This window comes from Tyto alba, unplaced genomic scaffold (assembly GCF_018691265.1).
Source record: "Tyto alba isolate M040663 unplaced genomic scaffold, T.alba_DEE_v4.0 Super-Scaffold_1000006, whole genome shotgun sequence".
NCBI classification, from domain to species: domain Eukaryota; kingdom Metazoa; phylum Chordata; class Aves; order Strigiformes; family Tytonidae; genus Tyto; species Tyto alba.
The window spans coordinates 24,615,424-24,640,189 of NW_024881272.1; the positions used below are offsets into that span (position 1 = coordinate 24,615,424).

Sequence of the window (24,766 nt, forward strand, 5' to 3'; positions counted from 1 at the left end):
GGTATCTGACATGCAGAAATGCATGTGTTGAAACTGAAAATCCAGGACATGAGATGTCATTTTTTACCCCAGGCACAAGGTTATCCCCATCACATACGAATGCCTGGAATCTATATAACATTCCCAGTATCATAACCCCTTCTGTTCTGTTGACAAACATCAAGGGCATAGCAAAAAAATTAGAGTCTACTTTTTTTCCCCAGGTCACTTCCTTCATATAACGTAAATCCGAAAAAACACAGAATCCTGCATTCTAGAGCTACACCATCTTGGGGTACCTCTAAAACAAGAACACTCAAGAGACATATTCCTCAAGTCTGAAATACATATATATTACTTCCTCAAAGGGTTAGATACAGAAAAACATACCAGCAAGCACTAATTTGTTTCACTGATCTATCCCCTCAATAGCCAGAGGCTACTTTTAACTACACTGACTTAACAAAGGAATCTAAATTGTATAAATCAATGTCTCAATTAACATTTTGTTTAGGAAGAGTTACAGAAGAGAAACAGAATGTAATAATTTGCTAGCACAGTGGCTCCAGAGGTCTGGGAGTGAGTGCAAGAAGAATGGAGTTGAATGTGGGAAGGGTCCATTATTCTTTCAATAGTGTCTGGTGCTGCAAAATATGTGCTTGCATACTTTCCTACTTGAAAAGTTTAAGTCCTCAGTAGCTCCTTGGTCTGGGAAAATGGCAGGCAACCAAATGCTAACCCAGGGATCTAGGAAGGAGGTCTACCTGAAGAACAATATTTTTCAAGTGGCCTTAGAAGTGAAAAATGGTCATAAAGAGAAGTCTCATTCCCAAGGGATTTTATTCCTTCTGTCTGGCTGCTGTTCATCAGGTGCCTCACACATCCCCAGCACATTCTAATGCAAGAACGGAGAGAGGGCCTCTCTGAAAATAATCACACTTGTTGAAAGACCTGCCCTGCATAAATATCTCTAACAACAGTACAAACAGAAATCAGACTTCTTGCCCGATACTTTAGTTGAAATTTATGGCACTGCTGGCTGTGATTCTGTTATTACTATTCTACCTGGCTAAGGCTCAAAGTTACAGAAGTGAGAATTTCAAAGGTATTTTCAGAAACGATGTAGCTTGTTTGGGGGGAAAAAAATGACAAAAATTATATACCTAGCTCTACAAATGCTGTACCAATGCATTAGTGAACAAAGCTACATATTACACACATATGTATCCATGTATGAACACATGTACCATAGAGATGGGACAGAGAAGTTAGGGACACATATGGCCTCTGAAATGATATTTAATGCTACACCTTGGGAATAATAAAGCAAAGGGAAAAAAAAAAAAATCAAAGGGAATATTGAAAGACAGTCTCCTGTGTTCTTGCAAATATCACCAGCTGCTGGAGGATTTATACACAGAAAAACTAGAAGTTCAGCTTTAACGTAAAATTCCCTTGCTTTCTTGCTGGTTTGCTTCCAACCCTTGGAGTTTAATTAAAGTCCATCAGCCAAATTTTTTCTGTCTGAAGGCCCTAAATTATTCCCTTTTTAAATCTCTCTGTACTGACTGACCCAGATTTTTCAAAATATTGAGCTTTCACTAACCTGAATTATGAATACCCCTACACACTGCTTTTTTTTAAAAAGGTTAAAAGATTTCAAGATGATCAACCCAAGTAATACCAACAGGTATTGCTGGCCAATATTCAGGCACATGTAAGTGTACTTAGAATGAGTAGTTGTGCAAGATACAGCATTCTGCATTGCCAGTTCACATAACAAGGTCTAATAGTTGCCTTCTCTTAATTCTTAACAGAGTATATTTGGTGACTGGGGAAAGTCCTATAAGAAATCTCTAGGACAAGTGGATAAGAAGTTTTACTGCTTGTAAAAGGAATCTCTATCTAATCTTCTCTAGCTGGGGAAATGGTGCAATAAATTTGATGAGAAAAAGGAAGGATTTAAAGCCAGAGAGGATTAGGATTTCTCAAAGCAGAAACATAGAGGACATGCTGCCCTTAGGAATAGATCTCTGCTATTTACTCGATCTACTGGAATAACTCCCGGGGAGCATGTCTTAGCAAGAGAAAGGAAAGTTTGCTATGCTCTTCATTTCCTGTGTAATTCCAGAAACTGCCAGCACAATGCTGTTTGGGGAGAACCACACTACGGCTATTCAAGAGGGAATTCAGCATTGTATTCTGAATGAATGGAAACATTTTCAAAGTTATATATTTGCTGCAAATAAAGTAGAATGCAAACCCAATAAGGATTGTGAGCCCACATACACCTTCAACCAGCTAACTGTATATTCTGTCTCTTCCCATTATGACTTTCACAATATTCTTAGTGGTGCTAAACATTACAGTAAATCATCCAGGTTAGAGTTCACAGTAGCCATGAAGTGAGTGTAATAAATCACTACTAAAAATATTATGCAACTACAGTTCAACTGATACCAAGTGTAGCTAACTTTAATGGAGAGGCTATCGCTTTTATGTATCCCTGCAAGTTAGTGATTTGGGATCTCAATAACCAGGATGAAGGAAATGTTCTTCAAAGTCTGGGTTTCTTAGAATAAACTAGATGAATGGTTCCTTGCAAAAATCCCCAGGGTATTTCCCTCCAGACCACTGTAAAACTCTGCTGCTAAGCACAACAATGTAAAGGATTTAAAAAAAAAAAAAAAAAAAATCAGTAATGCAGAACTGTAAGGGAACCACAAGCTTTGGCTGGACTTGTGAGCCAGGGCCTCAGCCCCAAGCAGAATCAGACCTTTTAACTGAAGAGGAACAGTCACATGCCTCATTTCACCCTTACTTTGCTTTAAACTAGGCCGTTTCCTCCCCCCCCCATATTCCACATTGGCTGATAAATTCCCCAACGGCGGGTGTTAACTAACTCTGCATTCCAGTCTGCTCTGCGTCATGGAGTTCCACATCCCGCTGATGAGGAACACATGGCAGACATGTGGTAGGGGAGAGCCTGACAGCGCTCACACAAGCAGGGATAACTCCTCTGACCTTTGGCTTTTTTTCTCTCTGTACCATCCCAACCACACAATAAGGAGTCTGTGCCCCTCTGTTGTGTACTGGTCACTCTGGAATCGCTGGACACAAACTGAAACCCTAAGCTTTCAACAGGCAGCTACGCTGAATATACACTACGGCTGAAAATATACATTGAAAGCAAATAATTGATCGTTCTGTGCCTCTCCCCTACTCAGGGCATTCAGAGGAAGTTTTAGATCATACAGGCTACATCTGGATCAACTGAGGTAAATATGTTGCAAAAAATAACCAGTGATGGCTACATTTCCCACCAACTTTGAAACAAACTAACTCACAGCCTTGCTAAAAAATACACAGTGGCAACTGTATCAAAGTATTAAGACAACGAACAGACCATTTGTCATCTTTTCAAGGCGCAAGCCTGGCTTAGAGGAACAATGAGATTCAACTTGAGTGTTCTCTAACCTGATGACTCATCCGGAGCACTGCATTTACCAAGTCACATGGACTCGAGGGTGTCCAAGCAATACAGTCATCCCTTCCTCCTTTAAAACCTCTGAAAAGTAAAACCGAATCACTGCCTAAGTGCTGGTCTGAGACCACAGCAGACAGACAGACAAATGACTAATGTCAATCCGCGCAATATACATTTACTGACAATTAGAAACCAAATGCTGAGCCCTCACGCTCTCTGCTTTTAGTCTTATGCGTACTATAATACTGGCAAGAATCTTGCAGTAAAATGAAATCCACTGCCAGTAAGTTTTTCTATAGCTACACTCAATAGAAGTTCCTGCTAATATTCCAGATTCTAAGATTCGTGACCTCTTACCTGTACAAGCTGTCAAGACACGGCATGACCTTTCTTTTATAAATAGGACCTGGACACGCTGTACATGCCTTTCAACCCCTCCACCCCCTGCAATGAATGAATAAAATAACATGGCAACAGCAAAACACAATAAAATCTTGTGGAAGCAACAGTGTTAGAATCAGCAATAGCAGTATGTTCTTTAAAATATAAAGTCAATATCTAACTGTTTTGATAGTACGTTCATGTTTATTGTACAAGCATAATACAAAAGCACCAAATTAAAATCTTTTCCTTGTATTTGGCCACATCCATTTTAGACACAATAAATCATTTTTAAAACACTCAACTTCTGAAGTTGAAGGCTACACTCATCCCCAGCATATTGACAGAAAAAGCAGAGCATGTTGTGCAAAGTTTAAACATATAATAAAAAGGGCAAACTTTGAGAAAATTAATATCTTTTAGTTACAACAGCTACTCTTAGTGAACTGAAAAACTTCTAAACAGGCATGCAAGACCTTCAAGGAAATCTTTAGAACATCTAGTCCCAACTCATGGCTCAAACAACTCTTCACAGGCCAGTACCTTTTTTTGAAATGTTCAGCAGAATCCTCTTTTGTAAAGAAATATGATTAAAGCTACACCAACATTTTTAAAGTGTGGTTATAGTCTGAGAAGTTAGTGTATAAAAATCACACCCTCTTATTCAATAGACTTAGTTCCCCTGTTTTGATTCAGTCAGATCCGTTTGCTTTACTGGCTAAAATAACTTTTTACAACTTTCTAAATTCCTACTAGTACTGTGAAACCAATTCAGTTCTGGGAAGGGGAACCAGATTCTTTTCTGGCTTGTGCATCTGCAAAAGGATTATTACCTAAATCAACACATACAACTTCTATTTTTGTGATGGAGGAGCCAAAAAGAACCGGACTTATTTACAGGATGCTGGTCAGAAAATTTTATTTTTATGAAAAAAGCTGATCTGAAATAACTGCAAGAGCAGATCTGGACTAACAGAAAAGACATGAAGATCTACACACCACTTTCTAAAAGTCCCATTTCAGAGAAAAGAAGATCTATCAAACATCTTTCCATGGAATTCCTCAAAATATTACTTGAATGCAAAGGAAACTTAGTAACAAAAGTTTGCTAATAGTGAAAACTACTGATTTGTCCAACACAGGAACACCACCAAAGCTTATACATTTATATTCATCCTGTAGACAGCTGAGCCCAGCAAAGGGGGTTTGTTCCCTGGTCTGCCTTGAGTTGCTCCTCATGTTTTCCCACTGAGTTGAGTTATTGCATCCCTCTTTTCCCTGCCCGTGGCACTGCTTGTGGGGACTACTCCCTAATGCACAAAGAAGCAAATTATCAAAGTCCTGCTGTTTAATCTATTAAAAGTAATACAACTCATTTTGACACGTGGCTTATGAAGTACTTGATCATACATTCAGCTGGGGACAAGCTAGAGGTGGTGGCCCCCTGCACCAGCATAGCTGGATCTCGAGAAGGGCATCTGATCATGACCTAGTTTAGGATGCTTTACACAGTGGAGCATCTGCCTATATCTGTGTCATTGCCTGCCTCTGTCATGGAAGTACATTTTAAAAGAAAAAAAAACAAAACAAAACAAAGAACCACCATATGAGTGGCAGAGTATTTCAAAGATGCTTATTTCCTAAGGAGGGCAGTTTCAGATAACAAAAACACTAAGGAAGTTGCAGTATGTTTATATATGATCCACTTACTTAAAACAAATTATCAGCAGAAAAAAAACATTAAAAAAAAAAAAAGGCAATATCCCAAGGCAATAGAAAGGAAATCAAGTGTATCAAAGCTGTTCCTGAACTCCCATTACTTACCCACTTGGCAGCGCTGACTTTTAACATTATACTACAGCATTAATTTTTACTCTCATGATGCAAGGGGAAAAGGAAGAAAAAAATCCCCCCATCTTACCCCCCTCTTTTTATTAAAATATCTTAAAAACAGATCTGTATTGTTACTTCAAGGTTACTAATGTTAGTACTGTATATATTTATAGATGAGGTATTCCTTTCTGTCTGAAGCACATGAGGTAATAAGTAGCTGGAATTGTCACAGTGATTTATTAACATATTCTCTAGGAGAAGCCCTGCACCTGCGCCTGTGCAGACAGAACACCCACGAAGGCTGAACTCACCCTTACACAGCCCACAAGATCTTAAAAGGAAATGCTCCAAATTTAGACCTGCTCCAACAGGTGTCTTTTACTGTCTCACTTTGCATGACCATAAATATCAGAGGTGGAGCAAAAAGCTCCCTGTCCATTGTAATTGTGCTTTGAAAACGAATACCATTGCCCCCTCCGAAAGCAAAGGCAGCAGCTATGGAATTCTCATCATTTCCTCACTCCTTCATCCTGCCAAGACTCAAGTCAGAGAGATGTCACCGGCAAAAGCAGGCTCCAGGGATGAGCACATAACTTTATTTTTTTTCTCTTCAAAGGGCCCTAAGCTGGCTCCAAAACTTCCCCAAACTGTATTTCTTTCATTCTAGTATCTCATCTTGCAGCTATTTGCCAAAGTGAATGACACACACAGGCTGTTCATGGCTTTTTATAAGCTCTCATTACCCAAACAGGGAACCATTTCCTTGAAAATGCTTTCCCCAGCAGCATTAGTCTCTCTAGACACCACCACCAAATTTGTCTCCTGGCCCATCCTGATGCACATCAAAACATGCCTGGATGGATGTATTTGATACTGTTTGCACTTGTTTACTGGAGGGAGGATGCTACCTGTGGGATTTGTCATCAGGGTAATTAACAGCACAGGAAGAAAAGGCAAAAAAGGACAATTTTAACAGCTGAAGGGAACACTTTGCCAGATTTGCTCTGGCAAGCAAAGAAGCAAAATGCAGACTCCTTTCTGTGGCGTAACAAGGAGATAAATTCTCAAAATCAAAATGGCTATCCGCAACTCACAAAACCCCAAATCAAAACAACAAATATGGAAAAGAAATCTTAACCAAACTGAGAAAGAGAATAACAGGCTATACCATGAACTTAGAAATCTTATTAAAATGTTTCATTCTGTAACACTTTTGTTATTACAAAATGCCTGAGTCGAGAGCAAATAAATATTTAATACTCAACAGGTACTCAGGAAAATGTGTGTTTTCCCCTGTCCCTCCCCACCAGCTGCTCTTTTATGGCAGGAAAGTGAAGAGCATGAAATCCAATGATAGGAAGAAGGCAAAGGTCAGGAAAAAGGTTTTTCTTCAAGGATTTAAATTAGCGTTCTACAGCTTTGGATGTTTTGTCAACACAACTTCCCTCCTGTGAGGAGGGGAAGCCAAAGGTCCTTTGAACCATTTCTGTATGAGACCTAGATTTTTACCAGTAACAAGATTCCTAGCTTTAAAGAAAAATTCATCTTCCCTCTTCCCATTCCTTTCACCACTCCCTCCCTGTCCCTCCTTCCATCCCCCTCTTTAAAAAGGGAGAAGAAAAATAAAATAGAAAAAGAAAAGCATCTGAAGAGCAAAACAAGCACTGAAGGAGTTCTACAGTTCATGTAACAAGACCACTATAGTCCTTCAAAGGGACCATTAAAAACAAAAACAAAAGCAACACCCTCAAGATGTCTATTGTATTTTACAGAGGAACAAATGAGTGTACTGGAAATTCTCCCATCTTGCCACAGAGTCTGTTATTTCATCAAAACAAATTCCAGAGATCAAGAAACAACCAACATGGTAGCTGAAAGTCAGTCACTTCAAGTGATCCATGAAGAAAACGAGATTGGGCTTGCTCTTTTTTTTTTTTTTTTTTTCCTTCCCTCTCCTTGCTTTACTATGATGTATTAAAAAAAAAGACTTCAAAGATGGTTTCAAGCATTGCTTTTGTTTCTCACATGAGAAAGTCAGGGCTTGAGCAGGTCTAGACAACACAGTGGTTAAAACATCAGTAGCTGCCAACACTTTGTCTTCCTAGAGCTCCCACAGTTGTTGCTACCCTAAAATTGCCTCATTTGAAAATGTTTGACAGTTTCCATATACTATTTTGCTTCCCTCACAGCTTCTCCAAGATGGCAACTGTAAAACAGTGAGAGTGCACGAGCATCCACAGCTGGCAGTTTCAGATGTCAGAGGCTCTCCCAGGTGGATGCTGGCCCAATGCTTCTGCCTGATGCTTCAAAGCATCTTTTTCTTAATTTTTTTTTTTTCTTCTTTTTAACACTTAGCAGATCTCTCTTTGTACTTCTAGACTGTCCTATCATCTGTGGGCCTTACTTGGAGGTTGGCTAACACTTTACATTAGCTTTCATAGCTGTGCATATGGAAATGTAAGAAAGACAGGGAGACATACAGATTTTTATCCCATCTGTATATCACCAACACTACATTTACCAAATCCCACAGTTATGCTCATGAAGATCTGCTGAAGACAATGTAACTGAACAGGTGTTCGCAAAGGCAAAGTTTGGCCTGCAGGATAAAGCCTGATTAATTTAGCTATAGGGTAACAGGAATGAAAATCCGCTGGTTAGATGAACCTGTAAAATCAGAGGTCAGCTAAGATCACACATGTTACAGCAATTTCTAAGTCATTATACCATAGCCACCTGCTAGCTCTAGGAGAAAGCCATAAAGACAAGCCCATCACGTACAGTAGATAAAATATTCCATCCTAGCCCAAAATAGATCTGTTAGTCTTTGCACAAAAGCACAGAATGCAGCAATGCTGAATTTCCTACACTATGCAGATCAGCTGCTGTGTATGTACAGAAGGCTTGATTATAGCTTGGTCCCTGCTATGTCCAAGAAAAACCCAGGAGAGAGCAAGTGGGAACATGCTGGGACAGGCTCTTTCCTTCATAGCAGTTAACAGGGCTCACTCTTGACCACCTTCCTTCTAGGGTAATCTTGAAACTCGGGCAGAAGCGGGGGTCACCCTTCCATGGGCACACAGCACCTCCCTCGCATCTGGTAGTGGGGTGTTCAAGGAAATATTACACCTACCTGTGGCCAACAGCACACACCAGAGGCATTTTCACAGAAGAGAGCAGGCCCCAGAAATCCATGCCCTTGACTTACAAGGTCCACATGGATGAATTCCCCAGCTCTGAGATGGCTGCCCCAATGGTGTCTACTCTCACAGAAATTAAAGTCTGACTGTCAGCCTGGGACAGACTACAAAGGCTGGCCTCTCAAGGAACCAGCGGAGCTTTCCACAGAACACATCAGACAACATGTGTCTGAGAAAACTAAAATCACTGTACAGAAGAGTGTAAAGAACAATAAGTCATCTTTCCTTCTGCTAATGGATGTGCATTACGCTGTGCAGGAAGCTCAGCTATTCTGGCATATTTAATAAATTTGTCCAAGGCCCCATTGCAGTTTAATGGTGGATATAACATGGATTCTCTAATGAATCTTTTTGGGCCTGGAAAGACAGCTGAAGTTTTGTGCCTTATATGCAGAGAAGTACCATGAAATCCCCTCCCAGATACTCTGTAAATCCATTTGGGACTCAGCCAATGAGACTAGCATTTCATTTACAGACACAGGTCCACCACTTCTAAATCTAAACTGTATCCGAACTAGAGCAATACTGGCTTCATTTCAAAGAGAGTTACCTTTTCACCCATTCCTTTTCCTTCCCTCAAATTTTTCACAATAGGGATACCAGACAACCCTCTCAACTGGTTGTAATTATGTAACGCATAATAAAATACTGCTCCCTGAATATTGCAAAAGCTGCTTTTCTTCTTCCCTTCTCATCCTACTTTGTCTTTAACCATCACTCCTACACCACAGTTATTTTCCCCCATCCCAAGTTCAGTTTCTACTACAAGGACTCATAAGCTTACTTCTGAAGGATGGATCTTTTAATGACAAGTTCTTCATCCAAGTCAGCTTCATTAGCCATGAAGAGCAATCTTTTTCCTGTGTCATCCACTCCAATGAAGTCGCGCTGCTCCACTGAAGTAGAAAATCAAACACAATCATTATATAACCCTGTCTTAATGCAAGCTGGAAAGACAAATGGGACCACCAACCACCCCCAAAATATGAAATACTAGATTTCACACTCATTCAGCAAATCAATGAATTTGAAAAAGTTATCCACAATATTTATTAACTTATTTTCAGTAAGGATAGCTGATACATATAATGACATTCAAAACACTGGCCCTGCAAGCTTTTAGCATCCTTTTTATGAAGATGTCAACTACAAGTCCTGACATGCAACACTCCATCTTGAGTTATTCTTTACTGCCTTTTTTTTAAAAAAAAAAATCCAGCCCTACTACCTGTATTTATACAACAACAAACGTAAGGAAAGCAGAGTGTTCTTCAAAACCCAACTGCTTCTTCCTCATCATAAATCACTCCACATTAGAATTAGGTGGTCTGGAGAGGATTATGATTTCAGTTAAGACATAACTACTTTGCAACTGATCTCCTATTTCAGATAAATACTGACAGCAATAGAAAACCTAAATCACACACACAAACACACATAAAAGTATAGATCCTAAGACTCCTACCACTGCTGTTTCTGGGTGGGTTGACTTGGTTTAAATATCTATTTATAAAACTGCCAACTGAGAGAATACCTAATAGTCACATATATTATTGTGGCAATTCCCATCTCCTGCAATCAGTGTGTATCAACAGTGACTTTGATCTACTGAAATGTAAAGCATTTGGTTTTGAACAGTTTTCCACAACATCTGAATACAGTGGTGGCAGCTTATTCTAACTTTCACTCTGTAGTATGAGCCATCACGCTGGTAGCAAACATACACTGATCTTTACAGGAACACAGGCTGTACAACAATGCCATGGTACAGTTCTAATAAAAACCTCATTTCTTCCACTAAATACTATTATTTTAGGCCAAACTGGCAAATATTCAAGCTCCTAAATTATAAGCCCTTAACCACATTGGAGTAACAATATGCTCTATAAGTAGTTAATTCTCTAAGATCTTTTCTCAGACGAACTATTTTTAACCCTATTTTCCCCAGTTCAGGCCCATCCTGTATTTTACTTTTACCAGTTCCTTCAGAGTTACCATAGCAATAACCACTATCAAAATACAGCCAAATATACACAGCTGTTGAAAGTTCTCCTATTGGCAGTCTTTGATCCAAATATCCAAGTGATCAAGCATACCCTCTTCAGAAATCCCCATCCCTTCTCAGAAATTAATCATGTAGCAAAGCAGTACAAAAATAGGCCTGAACATGTAGCACTATGACAAGGTAAGTACAATCAGGATAAAGCTCACTTGCTATAAAAAGTCAGAAAAAAGTCTTGAAAGCAATGCCAATTCTCATGCTAAGGAAGGCGATGAAGTTTGAGAGTAGGGGCTAATCAACCATTGCCACTGCCACCTAACTGGGGTCTCCTGGCAGGCTAGAAACACAACCCTGACCGGTCAAGGTACCGATACTTCTCTCAAAGTTCAGGTCATGGCTGCCCATCTCCTGACCATTCCTACAGTAACATAACATATTAGATTACTAAAGCAAAGCTCTATGTAATAAGAAAAAGGGAAAAAGAAAACTCGATGAAAACTGGACCAGGTACATGACTGCTACCAAACCGGTTTCTCTTGCTTGTGTGGATAGGTAAGGAACAGACAGTGAAACCATGTGAGTGCGCTGTATTTTTTTTTTGTAGTGGATGACAGGTCAGGTTTTTCTCTGTACGCTGCCAATAAATAGCATTACTTTTGTAATTTAGAAAAGACAAAGCTTATTACTAAAATCAATTACCCAGAAATACAAGAGTGCTGCTTCAAATTACACTGGCATTACTTAGTGAGGAAAAAAATAAATGGAAGAATTAATACATAACTAGTTTATAGAATCTCTGCATGGAAGGTATGAGAAAAATGTTAAGTCTGCAGTGATGGTAATTAAAAAATTGTTTAAAGTATAAAAATGGAATGCAGGATGTGTTTTGCCTCCTGACAATAGATAAACAAGGATTTGACACACCTATTCCAATTTATTATCTCAGAAATTAGGTCCCCATCATTTTGAAGGACTTTAATGACCTAAAGAAATCATGACATCACAAGAAAATGGAAGTTGAGCAATTCACTGATGAGAAGAAATAATTTTCAGTGAGATTTTTCTAAAATGCTTTTTAATCAAACATAATTAATTGACACTTGGGAAAAAGACACCTTTGTTAAAGATTCAGTATCCCCACCCTCTCAATTAAGGGAGAGAATTCACACGATGCAGCCTGCGAGACCACCAAGAGGTCTTCTGGCAAACACAGGGAATACCAGTGATGACATGCCTGCTGCTTTCAAGACAAGAAAAACAAGCAGGAAAGAGTCACCATCCCCATCGTTTCTGCCTGCCTTTATACAGAGAAAGGTTCAGACACTTTTCCACTCAATCCCGTGCAGGTCATCTTTAAGCACATGGCTCCATTACGGGTGTCTGAATTCCTAACACTCTGTTTATTTGGGTTACTACCATTCACTAGCACTCTGGGGTTTTTGTTTGGTGGTTTGTTTTTTTTTATTGCCATGCCTCTTGATGATCAATTAAAAAAGCCAGTGAGATGATTATTGCCAATATATGATCCCCTAAATATAAAAGCCAATGAACTTCACCCAGTAACCTGCAGCTGAGTTATGTCAAGCATTTCAGGAATCCATCAGTTAGAATTTATAGCTGCTTAACACTGCAATTCATGCTAATTTAAAAACTGTTCATTATATTACAGTTCTTGAATGTTCTTTAATATCCTAAAACCAAAAACTTTGTATCAGATTCCATGACATATGCAAAATAAGTCTTGCTGCTCCTTCTCAAAAAATGAATGAATTTGTAAGAACAGTGAAACAACAAATAAAGCTGCAAATATATCTAGTGGCTCATCAGGACTAAGGATCCATTTCCTAATACTAACACTTGAACAATACAGTGCAAGTACATAGAAGCATGCATGTGGCACAATTCAGAGAAGGAGCTAACAATGCCATATACTATGAAAAGCTGCCTAACACATTCCACGTTAGTATCTCGTCTTCAGTTGCTTATAAGCCTCATCAAATTTTAAGTGTTTGAGATGACATTTCCAGTGCCAGGTGCCTGTTTTAAGAGGAACGTTTGGAAAACTTGAGCAAAAATCGTTCAGCTGCTTCTAAGGCTAAAGAAATAAAGTGTTTAGCCTAAACTTAAATGGTTAGGTGGCCCTTCCCTTGAAAAGCTCTGGTATTTATGTTCTTCAGAGAAGCAGCATGACATTCAGTAAATGATGCTGACCTGTGTATCAGGAGCATACCTTTTGTCATCTGACTTCATTATAAATGTTTGAAAAACTGCAGTTTCACATGCTCTTTCAAGACTTCTATTTTTGCTTGAAAAATTTCCTGCGTGTTTTATTCTTAAGGAAAGGTTGTTTCAATTCTTCAGCTCCTAGGACTGATCAAATAGCAGGTGCCATCTAAGGCCTCCTGTACCATCAAGGTGGTACAAGTAAAGCACCCAAGTCATGAGGCTCCACTGCCATGCTGTGAAGAAGCAGCTTGATCTCTTGTGGTTTTGCAACATGTTTTTTAGAAGGAAATAAAACTCATAAGCTCACAAAGGTGAGGGGAAAAGAAAAGCCTAAAAATAAGGACTCTGCAAGACAGGCTGGAAGGGAAAGAAAATAGTCCCTGAAAATTGGCAGACATTGGGACTGTCTGTGAAAGGGGACTGGACCAGAGACAGGAATCAGGAGAGAAAAAAAGGTGACTATGGGCAGATAAATGAAGCAGGTCAAGACAAGAAGTCAGAATTGGAACAGGGGATGGGATAGGTAGTAAAAGAAAAGAGTAATGTAAGAGAAAGGAGCTGAACTCTTGACAAGGATCCTTGAAGAAAGAGACTTAGCGAAGAAAACAAGAATGGAGGTTGATGGTGGCGAGAAGCCAGCATGGGAAATGAGACAGGGATGAGCTGGGATGATGTTGACAGCAATAGTGTGCATTCAGTCAAGTAGGAATAAAAGGCAGGAGGATCTGGTGCTCCCTAAAACATACTGCCCCTCTCCAGAACCTGGAGAACCCTTTAAAATTCATGTCTCAGCACTCCCCTGCTTTTAGGAAATGATTGAAAAAGGTCTGGTAGGGTTCATGTCTCATCTGAGGCAGTTCATAGAAAACAACTTACTAGTGCTATCCGTGACAGCTCAAGTAGAGTAGTTTTGAGTGGGAGACCTTAGCATTCAGCCCCACAGAAAAAATACCATAGGTGTCAAAACAGTCACACATAATGAAACTTTAATGTTTTCAAGTTTAGTCTTTTGCAGATCTGAAAAATCATACACAAATTTTAACAAGCGATGTAAGGAGAGTTATGCTACAAAGTCAAGCACACAGACATTTAAAAACAAGCAAATTAAGAATGCATGTGCATCCTGATGTGTTTACATTTGCAAAGAATCTTCAGATGATCTTGTTTATCCTCACAGACCTCCTCACCCCCACCCTGTGTGCTCATAGCTCACATACTGGGCAGCTCTGTGATGTTTAACCACAGACCCATTAGTTTATAACTCCTGAATACTCAACTCTGTGGCTGTAGTAGTGCTCTTGACAATGTTTTATGTGCCATTATCACTTAGACTGCCTTTTAAAAAACAGGGGGGTTTAGAGCTGTTTCAGAGTCCAAGTCCTAAATGCTTTCAGCCCTACTAACCTTACACTTTGTTCCAGAAAATCTTTTCATGCAGAGTCTAAGCACATTTTAAAAACACATTTCCTCCACTTTCAGACACACACATAGTCCAACTGTTGGCTTCCATTTCACTCCTCTCTCAAACAGTTTGAAGCTATGCTTTCTTATTCATATTACTGTAATGCCTCTGAGCTTTAATCATGGACCAGGACCCACTAAGTTGGCAATAACCAAGCCTCAGCAACTTAACAGATATCATTAAAAGAAAATGAGAGGTATGGTATGGGAAGAACTGTATGGTATTTAGTACTTTTAGCATAAGTAAAATGGGGATAATAGCCCTGCCCTGCCTTACAGCAGTGTTGTGAGAATAGATACACTAAAGATTACAAGACACTAACTAAGATATTATGGTAAGAGGGACAAGATAAGCATCTAACCAAGTCCTTGAAATCAGTGGGAGTTTTGCTTTGCAAAAGGCTCCTGGATGTGATCTCAGAAGAGTAATTCAGTACATATCATGAGAGGGGAGAATTTCTAGTAGTTGTTCCCCATCTAATGCTGGTCCTTACAATCAGTGGTAAAATTCCCAGCTATAATGTGGCTGATGCTTAGTGCTTTTGAAAAACCTAACGGTTTTAATGTTCATATGTAGCAAAAATTCAGAGTTTGATCCAAAACTCACTGAAGTCACCTGGAGCTTTTCCCTTAACTCTTGTGAGCTTTGGATCAGAGCCTGCAAGATTACATGAGTGTAATACTTAATTCTGAGCTGGAAAAAACCAAGTCACACCCCCACCAGGGAATCTGAGGAAAAATAGGGTATTTGTACCTTTTTTATTTCTTTCACTTTGGGATTGATAACTAAACATATCATACATACCAGTGGTTACTCTATCGTTTATTAATAAATAAATGTATATATCACTATCTACATACCTGGCTTTTTTTTCCCTTTCTGTCCCGGTACCACTTCTGTGGGTTCATGAGCTTTCTTCATCAACATGGAGAGAGTAGCATCATGTGTCCGAAAGAGATCCACAACTTTATATAAATCAACATCTGTGATCAGATCGCAGCTTAACACCAACACATCAGTCTGTCAAAGAAGAAAAAAAAAACCCAAGCCCTTCAGAGATACAAATGACCACATATGGATTAGCATTTGAGGACTCAAACACAACCGTAACATTTTTCCCTTTTTTATTATTTTGTGAGGGGTTTTTGTCTGTTTTGTGTTGTTTTGGGTGGGTTTTTTTTGGGGGGTGTGTGTGTGTGGGGGGGGGGGGGTATGGGTGTGGTTTTGTTGTTTTTTGTTTTGTTTTTTTTTTTGTTTTTTTTTTTTGTTTTTTACTTTATAAAACACGGGTCTGCCATACTTTGCTAAAAATAGTTACTGTTTTTTACCAGTTCACTTCTCTTGAGTCCTGGTGTTACTGACTTAGTTATTTGGTTAATGCTTATCCAGCTCTGGACCATAAAGAATATGTGACTATCAACTGCCATCATCTGCTCCTACAGGAAGGAACCAGGACACAGAAGCCATGGCTTCCAAGACTGCCATGAAATTCTGCAGTATGTACAACAGTTACTTTTAGTTACATAATGAAGTAGAAAAGAAATCTTTCTGAAGAAATCTTTTTTAGCTGACTTTGCATCTGGCTACAAACCACTGGAAAAGATATTTAAACGATGTTATTTTATCGGGGGAAAAAAAAGCAAATACTATCTAGGATGTGATTTACTCAGTAATTGCACTGCGATGGTGGGCTAAGTTTAGAAATACATTTCCTAAAATCAGCAATACACTATGAGGGGAGAGGGGAGAGGGAAAGAGAGAGAGGGGAGAGGGAAAGAGAGAGAGGGGAGAGGGAAAGAGAGAGAGGGGAGAGGGAAAGAGAGAGAGGGGAGAGGGAAAGAGAGAGAGGGGAGAGGGAAAGAGAGAGAGGGGAGAGGGAAAGAGAGAGAGGGGAGAGGGAAAGAGAGAGAGGGGAGAGGGAAAGAGAGAGAGGGGAGAGGGAAAGAGAGAGAGGGGAGAGGGAAAGAGAGAGAGGGGAGAGGGAAAGAAGGAGGAGGGAGAGGGAAAGAAGGAGGAGGGAGAGGGAAAGAAGGAGGAGGGAGAGGGAAAGAAGGAGGAGGGAGAGGGAAAGAAGGAGGAGGGAGAGGGAAAGAAGGAGGAGGGAGAGGGAAAGAAGGAGGAGGGAGAGGGAAAGAAGGAGGAGGGAGAGGGAAAGAAGGAGGAGGGAGAGGGAAAGAAGGAGGAGGGAGAGGGAAAGAAAAAATGAAATAAGAAAAGAGAAAAAAAGGAAAAAAAAAAGAGGAAGTTAGGTCTTATTAATTATCAGGCTTGTATTTAATTTTTATTTCAAAGAATTCCCAAGTGCCTTCCAATGTATTTAAGAGAACTGATGCACATATCATAGAAACATTGTCACATATTGAGACACAGCAGCTTCATTAACCATGCACACTATCAATACACTCTGGCTACAAAAATCTTACTTAGAAACTATTTTCTGCATTTCACATGGGTTGTGGAATATACTGCCAAAAATCCACTAGTTCAGCAATTATCTTCATTTAAACTAATCCTAACATAATATTTGTGCAGCATGGCCTACAGAAAAGTAGCAAGTTTCCACTTTATTTTTTGTTAATGATCAACCTTCTAAACCTGTCTCAAGAAGACAGTGTTTGTTTCTTGACATTTGCCATTTTCACTTTCTGTGCTACCATTTACTATGATAAACCTCCCTGCAGGGCGTGACACAGTTTCCTACTTTTGTCTTTTTGAAAGACACTTAAATAAGAAAGGCACTAGAAAATACTTGATAAAACCTGAGTTGATCAGCTCATGGAGGATCAGTAATTCTACTTTTACTTTTGGAAACCATCTTGGTTCAAAGCCAACTAGTTCAGCATTGACTTTTTAGTACAGAAAGGTTTGCTTTACAGACTTTCTCTAATAATACTAGGAGATTCCACATTGTAGGTGAGACTAACTGAGGTCTGGTATTTACATTATTTGACAGGTTGTCCTACAAATACTAGGCAGTTTCATGTGTTTACCAGTAAGTCAATGGATTTCATCATGTCACAAACTACTAGAGCTGCTGATTTGGCATGCTGTGCAGAAGGTCAAGCTCTTCAATTTTCATTTGATTTCTCCCCACTTTACTGAGGAACACCTGGCTGCTTTACAGGAAGGAACAATGTGCAGACTGAGAATTTTACACATTCAAAACCTGACTTGCATTGCCCCTTTTAACATTTTCAAAATGTGTATTTCATATTACAGTTTTGCCCAGGAGAAGTGCTTTAATTATCACTTCTCTAAAACAAACAACATGCATGCATTAGAAAAAAAACCCAACCCAATGAAGCAAGTTGCCCAGCACGCTAGAGCAGCCCTGCTCCAACATTCCATTGCATAAAGAAAATAAGAAAAAAAATGCAACTCAGTATGGGAGTAAATCTCCCACTTCATAACTGTAAATAGTAAAGAAACACATATTAAATACCCTAGAAAACCCTGCAAAATTTTCAGATTGTTCTGTTCTTAGAAGAGCACAAATGAGTTACAATATTTGCAGAAAAGGCCAAAAGATATCCAAGACCCATATAAACTGAGCTTTTCAAACTCATTTTGTAGAAGGCAGAGATCACCAGCTTCAAATCTAAATGCATTCACTCCAGTGGTGAAAATAAATAATAATAAAAAGAGCAAGACAGACACACCAATGGATATATCCTAAGCAGCAAGTATCTGGCCTTGTAAAACAAACCTTGTAATTATTTCATATTTTACTAAATGCTTTAATCTGTCACTATAGCAAAAACCCAACAAGCATTTCATAGTTGTGAACGGGCTCCTGGGTTTTTTCTCCTCACTATAGGACAAGCTTTTTGCAAAAACTGAATGCAAGACCCCTGAGGAGCATATGGGAACAGAACCACCAAATGTCTGGTTGCCATCTGTTCTACCCATTTACTCTCCCAATATGTAAATAAACGTCAGTGAGCGCAGGGACCAGTGAAACACACAGTTGCTCTGTAAAGCCCACATTTCTGCCTCTCCTCCTGATGAGCAGAGCAGTGGCCTCAGAAGCACGCTGAGAATACACCATGAAAGGCTCTTTTGGGACTTGACAGCCTCCCCTTTGAAACACCACCCCCCCTCATAAATAAAGCCCTCACTGTCTAATGGATGCACTTTTTTTCCAGTGTACAACTCCTGAACGAATAAACTAATGGCTGAATGAAAAAATAAACTATCCTAGAACCCTAGCAGAAGTGTGTGTTTTTCTTTACGTTTTTAGGGTGGGTGTAGAAGAAAGAAAATAAATGGTAGAGCTTGTGGGTTTTTTACATATATACATGCCAAATAAATACAGCGCACCTTTCCCAGTGAGCCACTGATACAAAGAAGAGAAGTACGTACTTACTACATGCACTCATGTGCTAACAAGGGGTATGTGAACATACTTGACTTCATGAATTATGCAAATACCTAAGTACACACACACATACATCTCAATGAAATACATGTAACAATGATTACATCAACCCCAAACTATTATACAAACAGATGATAAGAATCAACATGAACTGATTAAAAAAACCAAGCAAGCACACACCCCAAGCAGAACCACTGCAAAGGAAAAAAAAAAAAAAAAAAAAAAAAATGCATGCACAAATGCACTCTCACCACCCATTATAACTACAGGAAAGACAAGGCAAGGGTCTTAGCTCAAGGAGGACCATCTAATGGATGGAGCATGAAGCAAATGCTTGGAATTTCTGGCATCTTCCTGCTCTGTCAGACTTGCTATGTGCTATTTTGTTTGCTACTTTTGTGACACAGAGGAGCCCTCGTCACAGACCAGGGCTCTACCACAGAACCTGCTGTATAGATGAGACGAAAATATCAACAAACATAATAAAAAGAGAACAGCAAATGACTTTGGGTTGGCGAAGACTGGAAAACACTGCAATGCTACTCAGGTACAGGGACTGCAACCCTAGCTTGCTGGTAGCACAGCTTACGCATTTTGTGAGGATCACAAGAGCCACAGAAAAAACCCAAGGAGAATAGGAGACTCCTTGGAAGAGTCACTTGGGCCTCGGTAATCCCATTTAACCTCAAATTTGCAATTTACACATTCAAATTCAGAATTTAGACTCAGCTGCTGATTTGCGGAGAAGAATTAGGTCCTGCAGAGATCATCCCACCAATGATTGGAGTTTCAAGGAGATGTTTCTCTGTCCCTACTGACCATGGATGGAGCCACGGGCTTCCAGTCTAGCCATCGCTGAACACGGTGTTCAGTCAAGTCAAGTAAGGAAACACAGCACGTAAGGCCTCCAAAACTCCACTCTCCCTTTCTAATACTGGCTAACATCACTTTACCATCAAACATTTCTGAACTGTGAAATGCTCAGATATTATGAGATAACTTACATACTCAATCTGGATAAATACAACACTAACATAAAACATCAAGAGATTTATACAAAATAGAGGAAAAATAATAAAGAAAAAAGCCTCAAAACCAACATGTCAACAATTATATTAAACCCAGCACAATATGGAAAATCTACACAAAAACAAGACCAAAAAGCAGAGTGTTTCAAGAACTCAGTTCAAGACAACCAACTTAAAAATAGAAAACATGTTTTCAATGGAACTAATTCATACCACAGATCAAAAGATGGATGCAATTATATGGTGTAATATACCAGCATAAATAAAAAGCCTTGGACGTTCTCACACCCCACATACAAAGGCAATGTTAAAAACTCTTTTTATATTCAGCAATAATTGCCGGATCCCTTCTGTTCAAACAGGAGATATCAAGGTTACCACAGATAGCTGGCAGCAAATTATGAATTTTTAGTGGTATTCACTATGTTTTTTCTATCAAGTATAGACAAGGGCAGGACCTCATAACCTAAACTGCTGATGGCCTCAAAAACTGCAGTCTAGAAAACGAGAAAACATGTGTTGCAAGGAAATGTCTAATTTGAACAAGATCAGCCTCCAGAGAAGGAGGAAAACAAATGTCAGAACGCATTATAAACAGAAAAGAAGCAAAATATCCACGAGCAGCAGAACCGTCTCCTCACAGAACTGAAGACAGACAAAACATTGAAGTTAAATGCTAAAAGTTTCCAATTACACAGTATTACAGCTGAGACTTTGACAGGAAAAGAAAAAAAAATCAAGAGATTAGATAGACTCTCTTCATACACTCAGCCTAAGTTAACACATGCACAAACAGAACTTTGCATCACTTCCTGCGGTGTCACCATACAACAGGGGAGAGAGGAACAAGTTATAATTACTGCTGGAATGAAGACTGAGTTTTATACACAATAGCCTGGAACTTCACCCACATGTTGCATTAACAGTGGGGTTTGTGTGCAATGCTTTTATTATTCTAAAGAGTGGAAAGGGAAAGAACAGTTTGGCTCTGGGCAGGCGTTTTGATTGCTTGTTAGTATGCTCCAGGCAAAGCCAAAGATACCTCCTAGCAATTGCATTACTCACCACTCTTCAGATCAGAAACTTACATCCAAGGCTTTAGAGAATCCCTTTTTATCTCAGTCTCCATTAAAAGTCCTCCAATTTCCACACCTGTGACCTCTTTGAAGCTCTATGGCTGTTGCTGTAACTGGAGCAGGGAACCTCATTTATTTTTTGATGTCTGTAGGATCTTGTTAGCTACCAACTGAAATGGCCGCCCTTGGCTGGGAATTCCCATACTGCTTTTGTAATGTCCTTGATAGCAAGATTCAGAAGAAAAACATGCTTTAGTACTATGTTAGCAGACATGAAGCATTTCCCTACTGTGCACTCACCCTGCAGCAGCAAGTTTGCTGTAGACCAGCACCTTCATAATTGTTGTAAGGATAGAGGGCAGTGAAGGCACAGGATGCCCCTCAATCTGAAATCTAGCAACAACCTTTCCTCACTAAAAGATGGAAGAAACTTTTTTTTTTTTTAGACTGTGCAATGTGAAAGAGGCTTTTTTTTTTTTAAGATAAAAAAAAAAAAAAAGAAAAAGAAAAGTCTAATGCGGGAGCCAAGGGAGTCTCTTCTAATTTCTTGGATGGCCCTGAATTCATCAGGTGAGGATATCTTAAGGCAATGTGAATGCCTTCACATACGTAACCTGTCAGCATCACTGTTTATCTTACCAAAGAAAGCTGGAAGAAAGATGCCAGAAGCTGGGGAGGAAACTTAACCCCGGTCCCATCATATGGCTCATCTTATGCGTTGTATCAGATGGGATCATACAATGAAAACACCATTTTAAGTTATCTTTGTATCTCAAGAGCTACCATCCAAAATCAATATTTTTTAATTTACATACATATAAGCTAGGAACAGGAAAGATATTCAAGCCTGGAAGGCATCCTGTCTCCTCCCAGAAGGAAGTCTCATTACCTATTGCTCAAACTGACATGTGGGGTGGAAAAGGGTAATTTACAGTTATCAGCAACCAAAAGCAGAAGCTTAGAGATGAACATAAGTTCATAAGCTTATTAAGAATGTTTTCAAAGCAGGACATTGACATTATGTCACTTACTGAACTGTGAAACTTCTAGTCTGGAACATAAGCTTTGCAATCCACCTTTTCCTCTGGCTCTAACACAGTTTTGTCCTACTTACACAGTACTCCAAAAATAATTTTCCCAGATTCCTCCTCCAACCACATAGCCCTTCTTCACTGGTTCCATTTTCTGTTACATCAAACACAGGTTGTTTACCTTCCTTTTAACAGTCTATCCCTTCCATTTACTTTACATCCATAAAGGATAGCAGTTCCATTACCTACATGTATCTTATAAAGAACATGGCTTTAGGCTCTGCTGTCTTTTTAATAAAAGAAATCTGCTACCCTTACACTTACAGAAAACTGACAGTTATCAGACTATCAGTATGCTGGGGCACCAGACTGATACACTGACACACATTACCCCATCTCACTAGGCTCTCTCATTTGTCCAAGGTCAGGAGCCATGTCCTGGGTTTAGGTACAGATCCTAAGCATGCCACAGAAGAGACTCGTTTTCTCCCATCTAAAGGCATCCAGAAAGCCTGCGCTGTCACTCATGAGAACCATGCCTGCTAAAGCTCAGGGAAGCACCCCACAACCCAGGCCCTAAATTTACCAGTTCACAGAGGGTAAGACTGGCAAGCTAAATTCTCCCCTGGCTCAACTGCACAAACAGGTCCCTTCTTCACAGGCAGAACTCCAGAAACAAATGGTGCCCTCCTTGTCACTCCTATTCCTGGAAGGCAGGTTTCCAGGACTACCTGGACAGCACCACTACCAGACCTGCTGCACAGGCAATATTGGACTCTGCCTCACATGAGCAGAAAGCAGAACGCCACAGTCGGGCTCCAATCTCAACAGCAGCAGCGCAGCAGGCTTGCTGCCAAAGCCCAGAGCTCAAGCCCAGGCTTAACACTTAATGTAAGCAGAGCCTTAGGCAGTCAGGTGCTGTAGTCATACAAACAATAATAATAAAAAGTAGTCCTAATGGAGCTCAACCGGCTCAACTTATTGAAGGGAAAGAAGGCCTTTGCCCACAGCCCGCAATTACCTAAACAGCAGATCTCTCAGCAACACAACAAAAAGCAGGCATGACTGGATTCAGTGGCTAGAAATCAGTGTTCAGTGCAGAAATAAAGGCAAAGTGGTTTAAGAGGGAGAACAAGTATAATCTGGAATAAAATACTAAAGGATATAATAGACTTTTTGTCTACTAGAATGTATAAATAAAGACTTGGTATCTTTCAGAAACACATTCACTAAGTCATCTTTAAGTTAGGGGGTTAAGAGCCCTAATTACTGTGTGAAAATTCTCTTACAGACTAGAGGATCATAGTGGTTCCTTGCAGTCTCAAGCCAGACTATAAATGAAAAAATGAAAAACAAGACATATACAGCTTATGTCCTCAGGAATCATTCTGCCATCCCACAGTCAGCATCACCGTAATCTTAAATTAAAAAAAAAATGGTGTGAAACTCTTTCCAAGGTTAAAACAAGTCATTACACAAAACCCAATTTCAACTTGGCTCCAACAGAAAGCCCAAATGCCAATCTGCTCTGCAAAGCACAGGCTCTGTGAAACACAGCTCAATGGCATTGCTACTTTGTACTAGCGGGCACTGAACTGTGTCCACTTGTGTGAAACGTGAATAGCTTTGTTCAAATGGTTTTTTGCCTGTAAAATCTTACCACGCTACATTAAAGTACAGTTTTGAACCGTAGATTCCTACACTATCCTCCATGCAATACTACCTTCTCCTCTAGCACCTCATCAATTTTTCCAGTGATATCTGGTCTGCAGCAACTGCTGTCTTAAGAAAGATGTTACAAAAACTTCAAAACCTCACTGCTTTTTCCAGTGCTATTAGTCTATATCCAGAATTTTTACCATCTTCCCAAAGGAGCTAACAGAATTTATACTATAGAAGAATGCCTTAATTTGCTTCAAGAAAGTATGAATACACAATTGTTTTTCCTTTTTTCAGCACAGAACCGAAGAAAAACTAGATAACCTACATGGGTTTCCCAGTTAACGTAACATGACAAGAATGCAGAATTAAATTAAATTCTGGGCATCCTGTAAGTCCATTGATCTTCACTTTGGCTTTCATCAAATTTAAGTGACAGTAAACCAGTGCTGAACAAAGCGACAGCCTCTGGAACAGCCCGTGCTGTTCACAGCACCACCTTTCTATTATCAATGTTACACTACTGTACCAGGCCGCAAAACCAGACACAGACAGAGAGAAAAACCCTCTCTAGCATGGTAACTCCATGGGTTGATGTTTGGCATCTACTCCCTCCCACATTCCCCAATAACTGGAGCTACTTAGGTTAACACATGCAATTGTGTTTGCTCTAAACAATTCAATTTTCTCTTTCAGAGGATGAATACTCACTGAGGAGTATCACTTGCAACATGGTAACTGTGACAGCTGTGTAGCCCACAACTGCCATGAAAAGCACCAACCTCCTATGAGGGAAGGGCTGTTAAAACCCAAACATGAGGAAAATATACAAGTAGATGCAGGCTAGAAACAAAGTATAAAGGCTTGAGACATCAAGGAAGAAATGTTATTCCAGAAAAATGTACAAACAGCCCGTGGAAGCATCACCCTACCTGAAGTCAGGGGGAGCCCTGAGTCTCACGGGGAAAGGCCAAGGGCATTGGAAATTACAAGCAAAAAATTATTAAACCCTCAGACCAAACAG

The 24,766-nt window shown here is 39.7% G+C and overlaps 1 protein-coding gene across 1 annotated transcript in view; it reads right to left on the bottom strand.

Annotated features, from left to right (window-relative positions):
- The window catches only part of EIF2B3 (eukaryotic translation initiation factor 2B subunit gamma), a 102,959-nt gene that overhangs the window by 65,830 nt on the left and 12,363 nt on the right, over positions 1-24,766 (bottom strand). The window contains exons 3-4 of the mRNA XM_033000813.2: positions 15,431-15,590; positions 9,665-9,776 (exon numbers count right to left, since the gene is read on the bottom strand). Coding sequence (XP_032856704.2) covers positions 9,665-9,776; positions 15,431-15,590 — 272 coding nt within the window. The remainder of the gene's footprint in view (positions 1-9,664; positions 9,777-15,430; positions 15,591-24,766) is intronic.